Below are 10,000 nucleotides of genomic sequence, written 5' to 3' on the forward strand. Positions count from 1 at the left end.
CAGACAGACAGGAAGAGAGACAGACGGCTGAGAGTGAGACAGGCAGGGAGTCCAGAGGAAAAGGACTGTTTGAAGTCTGAGTTGAGGACGCACATGAGACAAGAGAAGAGACGCCGGACAACGGAGATTTATGGGGAAAAAAGACAATTGTCAAATAGGGATTGATTCTGTTTTTCTAAGAGACATTTTGAACTAGTTTTCCAGCTGTTTGGTTTTCCAGAGAAGGACTCTCTGCACGCTGAAGACCGCTGAAGACAGAAAAAGAGAGGAATATTTTCTGCCTTGAAGAGGGAATATAGACGCACGTCTTCTACCTCGGCCGCAGGATTATGGTGCAATTGGTTCTGTCTGTGGATCTGAAGGAGGATCAAAATGCTGAAATGTAAAGTTGACCCAGGTTCTCTCTGCCGCCTGTGCTTCACCTCGCTGCTGCTGCTGCTGCTGCTGCTCCGGGTGAGTCTGCTCCCGTTGTCTCTGTGGTTCAAAAGTTGCAATTCAATTCAACAACTTTATTAAAAATCCTGTTTTCCTCGGGTCAAATTTGACCCATTTTCAAAAAGTCTCTACCACAGAACATTTAGGTTTTACCCTAAATGCCATTTTGTCATTGGTATTTCTTGACAATGACATTTATTTGTTTGTTGCAGAGAATTTTACTTAAAACAATTCAACGACCACCGTAGTCCGTCATTAGTTACATACTGTGTACTTCCATAGCTGAATATTAACTCATACTCATATATGCATGCGATTTCAGCAGGTATTATGCAAAATATCATGGTCTTTTAAATGTACCGTCATACATAGGAATTAGGAATTCAGGCTGAGACTGAAAATCTAAAACGATGCAATTAGTTTGAGGGGAAACGAGATATTTCTCTCTGAGAAGTTGTCGAAATGAAGAGATATTTTTCTTATCATATCAAGAAATGTTTGTCTTTATAACAGAAACATCTTAATCATTCTTGTTCAGTCAGAAAGGTCAAGATGATTTAAAAGTGCTTTATTTTTTTTATTTTATTTAATTGGTTTATTTGACAGGGACCATGCATATGTATGATCATTGTTGTATAAAAAACACCATGTAAATATGCCAGAATTAGTAAAAAATAACTACTTTTCATCTGCACTCCCTAGGCAGGTGACATAGGACTAACATAGAGACAGCCAGCATACAGCACTCATTCACTATACATTATAAAAGGTACACATAGTGGTGACATATACAGTCGTGAACAAATTAGGACACCCATGCTAAAGTTGACTAAAAAGAGGAATAAAAAAATCATCTTTTGGAAATTGATCTTAATGCCTTAATTTAAAAAATGAGGAAAAATCCAACTTTTAAGGACACCAATTTTCTTTGTGAATGAATAATGTATCATAAATTAATAAATGAATAAATAAATGTTCTTCCTTAAAATACAGGAGGCATAAGTCAGTACACCCCTATGTTAAATTCCCATAGAGGCAGGCAGACTTTTATTTTGAAAGGCCAGTTATTTCATGGATCCAGGATACTATGCATCCTGATAAAGTTCCCTTGGTCCCCACATCATCACATACCCTTCACCATACCCCCACATCATCACATACCCTTCACCATACCCCCACATCATCACATACCCTTCACCATACCCCCACATCATCACATACCCTTCACCATACCCCCACATCATCACATACCCTTCACCATACCCCCACATCATCACATACCCTTCACCATACCCCCACATCATCACATACCCTTCACCATACCCCCACATCATCACATACCCTTCACCATACCCCACATCATCACATACCCTTCACCATACCCCCACATCATCACATACCCTTCACCATACCCCACATCATCACATACCCTTCACCATACCCCACATCATCACATACCCTTCACCATACCCCACATCATCACATACCCTTCACCATACCCCACATCATCACATACCCTTCACCATACCCCCCATCATCACATACCCTTCACCCTACCCCACATCATCACATACCCTTCACCATACCCCACATCATCACATACCCTTCACCATACCCCACATCATCACATACCCTTCACCATACCCCCACATCATCACATACCCTTCACCATACCCCACATCATCACATACCCTTCACCATACCCTCACATACCCCCACATCATCACATACCCTTCACCATACCCCCACATCATCACATACCCTTCACCATACCCCCACATCATCACATACCCTTCACCATACCCCCACATCATCACATACCCTTCACCATACCCCACATCATCACATACCCTTCACCGTACCCCCACATCATCACATACCCTTCACCGTACCCCACATCATCACATACCCTTCACCATACCCCACATCATCACATACCCTTCACCATACCCCACATCATCACATACCCTTCACCGTACCCCCACATCATCACATACCCTTCACCATACCCCACATCATCACATACCCTTCACCATACCCCACATCATCACATACCCTTCACCATACCCCACATCATCACATACCCTTCACCATACCCCACATCATCACATACCCTTCACCATACCTAGAGATTGGCATGGGGTACTTTCCATTTTTTTTATTCCTCTTTTTAGTCAACTTTAGCATGGGTGTCCTAATTTGTTAACATGACTGTACATTGACAAAACAGACAATGGGCTCTCCCGAATGCGCTCTCCTCCCAGCGAGCTGCGACACACAGTTTACACTGACTCCCCCACTGATGCGTGTTGTCTCTATGACAACTAACAACAATCACCATTTTGTTGTGTACCAATCAAATTAGCACGGGAAACAGTTCAATGGCCTTTCTATCCATTTTATATCTATGGACAGCACTCTAGCCCGGTGGATTTGACCATCGTGTCGTCTTTCCGTCGACCGTGCAACTTTGTGTTTTTCTGGGTCGAAATTTCAACATTTTGTTGTAATTTTTCTGCACTTTTCTCGACATTTTTGACGATTTTATTTAAATTTTTTGTCACATTCTTTCCAATTTTTCTGTCGCTTTTTGGGAGTTTTTTTTAAAAATTATGTTTTTTTATCAATCAAGTTTTTTGTCGTTTTTTCCAATGTATTTTTTGTCACTTTTTTTAACAAGTTTTTGTCACCTTTGGCGATGTCTTTGATGTTTTTTTTTTTGGTCACTTTTTTCAGCGTTTAAAAAAATAAATAATTTTTTGTCGATTTCCTTCCTGCATTTTTGTAGCTTTTTCCAACATTTGTCATTTTTTCAACGTTCTTTTTTTTGGGGGGGTGCCCCATATTTCAGGGGGTGGGTTGTCTTTCATATTTTATGAGGGGGACAAATCTACCTCTTTAAATATAAAGGTCCGTTGAACCCAAAAAGTGATACAACAAAGTTACAGCTCTTTTCCCTCTCTGTGCTTCTTCCCCTCCCCCCCTCTTGCCGCCGCCCACCCCGAGCCTTGTTTTTGGGTTTCCCGCCTTTTCCTACCCACGACGGAGGTTTGCCCGTAGTCGCTTCCCGCCCTGTGGCGTTGGGGCGTGTATGTCCCTCTGGTGCGGCTGGCACTCCCCATACTCCTCCCCCCCTGGAGCGCGCCGCGCCCCAGCACCATGGCTCCGCCGAGTCTCCTGTCCCTCTCTACTCTACGTCTTTTCGGCGATACGTCGCAGCAGTCCACCCTGCGGTCCTGCAGCGGCCCCCCCCCCCATCTATCCGTCGCCCTGACTCTCACCGTCGCCTTTCCTTTAGAACCTCGCCTTCCCCCCCTCCACGACCCCAGCCCAGACACTTCATCTGGACCAGGCGAGTTCTTCAACTCCACCATAGCCCCCAGCCCAGCCGGTGAATCGGTCGGTCCGGTCTGGAACGTAACCATCACAGTTCTTCCCCGCCCGATAGTCACGCCCTACCTGGGGGCTGCCTCGGCTACCTGCCCCTCACACCGAGCGAGTTCTGCGTCCTTGGTTTCCTGTCCGCCGTCTGCCTTAACATTTCACCCCTGTTACCTTACTCTATGTGATCGCTACGTCACACCTGACTCTACGTCGCAGGCCCCCGCAACCCTCTGCCCCCAACGTGCGCCGTATCGTCTGGCCAATCCGGCGTTCGTTCTCTTCCTCCGCTGGAGACAGCTCCTGCCTGTGTGTTCCGTTCCGGAGTGGTTACTTCAGTTCGCCTCAAGACTGCCGAGGGGGCCCCCGACTGCTCTCCGACCCCTTTCCCCGCCCTGCTTCCCTTTCCTGTCCGCTGGTTGGTTTCCCTGTCCCCCACCGGCCCTGTCACAGGGACTCAAACCCCCCCCACGCCAAGAAAGAAAAAAAAAGACACACAACAAACCATAAAAAAAGCAACGAAAAAACAGAACTACCAGACAAAGCAAAAAAAACAGAAAAACGGAAGAGCCAGGCCAAAACACACACCTGTAAAACCAAAGAGAAGGTTGGGCACCGAGATGAATTGGGACATAGGAGAAGAAAGAACAAACAAAAAAAACCACGACTACAATGGGAACGACTTAATGAACAATTAAAACTTTAAAATATTTTTGGGACATATTTAAGATCCCTACTTATTAGAATAGTGACCCAGCTGAGCAAATAAGGCAAAGCCAACAGCAAACACAACACTGGGAGAGATGGGGGATGACACGCAGCAAAGGGCCACAGGTCGGACTCGAACCCTGGCCGCTGCAAAGGACTCAGCCTACATGGGGCGCACGCTCTCACTGGGTGAGCTACAGGTCGCCCTGTTTGCATTTATTTAAACCACACGTGTCAAACTCAAGGCCTGTGGGCCAAATCCGGCCCTCGCAGATCTCGATCCGGCCTGCATATCAATTTACATACCTGCAAACTAGTCGCTTTTCGGCGAAAATCGCCATTTTGAATGGCCTTATTTAGGTGCCTCTTAAATGCCTGCGCTTCTCTCTGATTCTCCGAAAACGGACGTTAGAGGGAACTGAGACATCGCCGCACGGGACGCTAGTTAACACTACACTTAGCAACAGCTAACGTTAGCCTAGCGTTAGCTAGCAGCTGGAGTAAACACGGTTAAAACGCTGACAGCTAAACGGTGTAAAGGTGTGTCTGTATTTCACTGGAGAGGATTCTAACACCAGACTGAAAAACACAGACTCAGTCTCGCCTCGTCAGCCTCGTGGTGCATTCAAAGTTATTGTAAAATACCCTTTTCCCATCCAGTGTTTTTTTTTTGTCGTTAACAGGAATTTACTAGTGAAATAAGTTATTGTTATAAGTTATTATTACATTTTTAATAAATAATTTAATTATAAATATATATATATATATATATATATATATATATATATATATATATATATATATATATATATAAATAGAGATGTGTCACCTTTTTCAGCCCTTCTGAGTTTGCAGGTATGAATTTAGGTTCACAATTAATGCTCGCCTGGTGTGCGCCAAACCAGAAAGACCAGAAACTGTTTTCAAACTGCAGTTACACGAGACTCAAAGCCTAATTTAGCAGATTCGCCGACTTTGAGACGCAAACATTTTGTACAATTAATTATTGGGAAAATTCTACATTCACAAGAAGAAATTGACTCCAAAACAAACTTTAGACTTTTTTTTAAATAAAAAACTGCATTTATATGGTAACACTGTAAGAGACACAAAAATAAAAAGGCAATTAAGACTAATTTTGTGGGTTTTTTTGTGTATTTTCTCATGGACCGATAATACTTTGATTTGAGTCTCAGGTTTTTCAGAATAAAAGCTCTGATTAAGCCTCAGTAATCTACCGGCTCAGCAGTAAACAGCAGACACACACAGTTAGATTTCAGATAGTCTCGCATCGCCAGACCTACAGTATCTCCGGCAATGGACTATCTGGCTACCCCACAGATGCATTCTGGGATGTTTGCATTTCTTTAAACCTACATTGTGTTATGTTTTGAGTTGATTCTTAGCAAAAACCCTTTGTTCTTTCACAAATATGAGCTCATTCATGTGTAATTACTTCCATCAACTAATCAAAGTATTCTCGTAAGCGTAGAATCTGACATTCAGAATACATACGAGCGACTCGCTCGAATGACGGCCGGCATGTAGAGCCTCCATCTTTAAAATACATTAGCCAAAGAGGGACATACCTCCGCATTTCGGAGGGAAGCGAAAAAGAGAATTAAAATGACAACGCGACAGGCAAAGCAACAAGACCAAAGTTAATATTGGAGTGGCTAGAACAGCTGCGTGGAAAACGATGGACAGAGCCACAGTAGGAGGAAGGGCTAGAAAGTAATATTCAGTTGGTTGTCATATACAATTTCACCGCTAGACGGCAGAAATTCTTACACAACGTAGCTTTAAACCAATCACAGTCGTCTTGGGCGGCGCTAAGCTCCGGACGCAGCGACGGTGGCTCTGCTAAATAGTCTCAGGAAGGAACTTGTTTTGGTGGAACATTTACACCGTGCAAAAGAAAAGGCCACATACAATATTAAATGAAGTTAACTGTTGACACAATACAGTAACGTGAGCTATTTAAATGAGCTGATACATGGTTAAACCTATTTTACCAGTGTATCTCTGTGTGTACTTCATCCACAACAATCCCAACAATCAGTCCCCAAACGTCCCAGTTAGAGAGGAAATGACCTAAACATATTCTTTGTAAATCTTTACAGTCATTCCCTGAAAGAACCGAGCAGACCTGCCTTGTTGCACCATCCAAATTTTCTTCAAAACTTGACATTTTTAGCGTGTAGCTCGCTAGCTCGGAGTTTGTTGTTGCTTCCCGAAGAGAACGGAGTTTGAGAACGGCGACACACAGAGAGGGGAACATCCTGCGATTATCCTGGAAATGAACTGTCGTCGATCCAGACTACAACTATGAAAACAAGATCTGAAAACAAAAACATTGTTCACTGCTTTATCTAACTGTTTTCGGTGTCTTGTTTCCCCGTCAGGATCTGAGCAGTGCAGCTCCCGCAGAGTCCCAGTCCGTCCCGTGTAACATCTCGGTGTCTGAACCCGTATCCGGCCTGGACTCCATCTCGCTGACCGTGAACACGCCAGGACGGAACTGCTCCTTCACCGTGACGTCTCCAGACGCCGGAGCAGATGGCGCCGAATGTACAGCAAGGAGAAACGAAGGAGAGGAGGAGATAGAGACTAATGAGATCAAAGGAGAGGAGGAGGTGAACGAGGAGATGGAAACTAACTACCTGAGAACTGACCATCTAGGAGTGGAGGACGGAGGGAACAAGGAGCTAGGAGGCGTTTTCACCTGCGTGCTGAAGCAGCTGGAGCCAGGAACCGCCTACCTGCTACAGATCCGGTCCCAGAGAGACGGGGAGACGGCAAACATCACTCTGCACACCAGTAAGTCCTCACTCCAGTCCAGACGTACTGCACTACACAATACACTCGGTCGGTGACTCGTCATAGCTGGGGGCGTGGCTTGTGGTGGAGTCGCCGTGGGGGAAAAAAAACCTTTCCCCCTGACTGGATAACATAGTGTTAAAGGAACACGCCGACTTATTGGGACTTCTTATTCCCCGTATCCCCCAGAGTTAGATAAGTCCATACATACCCTTCTCATCTCCGTGCGTGTTGTAACTCTGTCTGACGCACCCACTGCTAGCCTAGCTTAGCACAGATCCTGGAGGTAACCGGCTCCATCTAGCCTAGCTTAGCACAGATCCTGGAGGTAACCGGCTCCATCTAGCCTAGCTTAGCACAGATCCTGGAGGTAACCGGCTCCATCTAGCCTAGCTTAGCACAGATCCTGGAGGTAACCGGCTCCATCTAGCCTACTGCTCCCAATAAGGGTTTTATGACAAGGTCGGTGAGGATGGGAAAAATCGTACATTTCTGTGCAAACTTTGCCCGCCGGCTTTGAAAAAGAAAATCCGCACTTCAGTCACATCCACAGCAGACCTGAAACGGCACGTTGAACTGAAGCACCCGGCTAGCCTTCAAGGTATGTGCAAGCAAATAAAAAAATCAAAAGACAGTCAAGACAGATCCTCGACCCAAATCCCGCTAACTGCCTACAGTAGCGGCTCCGTTGCCGCTGATAACATAATTGCTGTCTGTGGTTCTATATGGGCTGTGGCAATCATTTAGAAAAATAATAGCTTGCAGCAACATATGGAAAAAAAAGAACTATGAACTAGTTCATTTTTAGGAACTGTGAACTTAGTTCAACATTTTGAAGTATGAACTATGAACTGAACTAGTTCATTTTAAAATTTGTGAACTGAACTTTGAACTTGTTCATGTAGAAAGTGAACTTCCCCAACACTGACAGCGTGTACAAATAACAAGGTCACATGAGACAAGCCATCTTCTAACCGTATATAAACTGGGAACTATATTCTCAGAAGGCGAAGCACTGCTACTTGGGCGGAGTGATTATTACTCACACTCTGAGCGAACGGCAGGCAAACTCTCTGCTCCTCACCACGGGGTTTCTCAGGTGCTGCGAGCATATTACTCCGCCCAAGTAGCACGCAAAGAACGCAGGCAAGTATGTAAACAATGCCGGTCGCGTACGCATTGTTAAAAAGCTAGTATAATGCGGCCTTTGCGATACATCCAGGGTTTCCCCCACAAAAGTTGTTTAGCCCGGTGTCACAGACTGATGTAGAGCCCTATAGTTCCTGTGATAACAGACTCATGGAAGGAATCGCCAAATTGAGAATTAAAAAAAAGCTTTAATATGATGCATTGCTGTAGATTAAACTACCCCAACAGTATATAAAGGAGTTAAAATGACAACGACCTTAAATATCTGCAGCAGTAAAATGCAACATACACATGAATGTAGCAGGAGTATTCATCCAGAAACATCAGATAGAAGAGGAACAACACTGACGGGGAACACTTTACTGCAACATACACACTATTACTGCAGTAAGATGGAGTATTTTCACAGCGTGGTATTTAATACTTTTACTGCAGTAAAGGATCTGAGTACTTGTTCCATCACTGATGTATAAAAACGGCTACACCCACCTGTAACAACCTGAAAGGTTACATGTTTGCAGAAGTCCGGAGCTTTTACACCCTGAAAACAATATTTAGCCAAATAATCTATTGTTTCCATCTCCTCTGACCTCTCGTCTTTTGAAGTAAAAGAACACAGCACGGCCTCTTTGTCTTTGTGTGTGTGTGTGTGTGTGTGTGTGTGTGTGTGTGTGTGTTTGTGTGTTTTAGAGTGAATGTCACGTAGCTTCCCTTCTCCTTATTGTGTGATTAGTTACAGGAACCAAAGCCCTGCTGGGAGAGAGTGATAGAGCTTAAGTGTGAGTATGTGTGTGTGTGTGTGTGTGTGTGTGTGTGTGTGTGTGTGTGTGTGTGTGTGTGTGTGTGTTCTTATTTAACTATATTTGTGGGGTCCAAAAACCAGGAGTCCAGTGTACTTGTGGGGTCTGCACAGCTTTGTGGGGCCCAAAATGCTGGACCCCACAAGTTTAAAGGTCTGTTTGAGGGTTAAGACTTGGTTTTAGGATTAGGGTTAGAATTAGGTTAGGGTTAGGGTGAGGGTAAGGGTTAAGGTTAGGCATTTAGTGGTGATGGTTAAGGTTAGGGTAAGGGGCTAGGGAATGCATTATGTCAATGACGGGTTCCCACAAAGATAGTGAAAAGCACTGTGTGTGTGTATGTGTGTGTGTATGTTGTGCGTCCATGCTGGCGGGCGCCCAGAACAGAAGTTGGTCCCTTAGTGTGTATTTCCATCGTGGGCAGAGCACAGGGTTCAGCCATTTCCTGCCTCCATTGTTTCTTTGTTCTGTGGGAAGCACTGGGAAAGGGCGTGAGGGTGTGTGTGTGTGTGTGTATGTGTTTGTGTATATTTAAATAGTTGTGTGTGTGTGTGTGTGTGTTTGGAGGAAACTGGGTGTAACTGCTGGGTGCAGTGTACTGTCAAGTCCCGACAGTAACCTTCTCAGCAATGCCAAACACTTGTCGCTGTTGTGTTTGTGGTCTCTTATCTTCAGAGGCACTCTGACTGTTACATCCACCGACCCTTTAG

General features: G+C 44.6%; 1 protein-coding gene across 3 annotated transcripts in view; it reads left to right on the plus strand.

Moving 5' to 3' along the window:
- Positions 1 to 10,000, plus strand: part of LOC116051995 (protein tyrosine phosphatase receptor type b) — a 65,713-nt gene that overhangs the window by 24 nt on the left and 55,689 nt on the right. For all 3 annotated transcript variants that reach the window (XM_031302478.2, XM_031302479.2, XM_031302480.2), the window contains exons 1-2: positions 1 to 453; positions 6,930 to 7,344. The exon at positions 1 to 453 is cut by the window's left edge. In XM_031302478.2, coding sequence (XP_031158338.2) covers positions 373 to 453; positions 6,930 to 7,344 — 496 coding nt within the window. In that variant the 5' untranslated portion in view covers positions 1 to 372. The remainder of the gene's footprint in view (positions 454 to 6,929; positions 7,345 to 10,000) is intronic.

Source organism: Sander lucioperca, chromosome 20, assembly GCF_008315115.2.
Source record: "Sander lucioperca isolate FBNREF2018 chromosome 20, SLUC_FBN_1.2, whole genome shotgun sequence".
NCBI classification, from domain to species: domain Eukaryota; kingdom Metazoa; phylum Chordata; class Actinopteri; order Perciformes; family Percidae; genus Sander; species Sander lucioperca.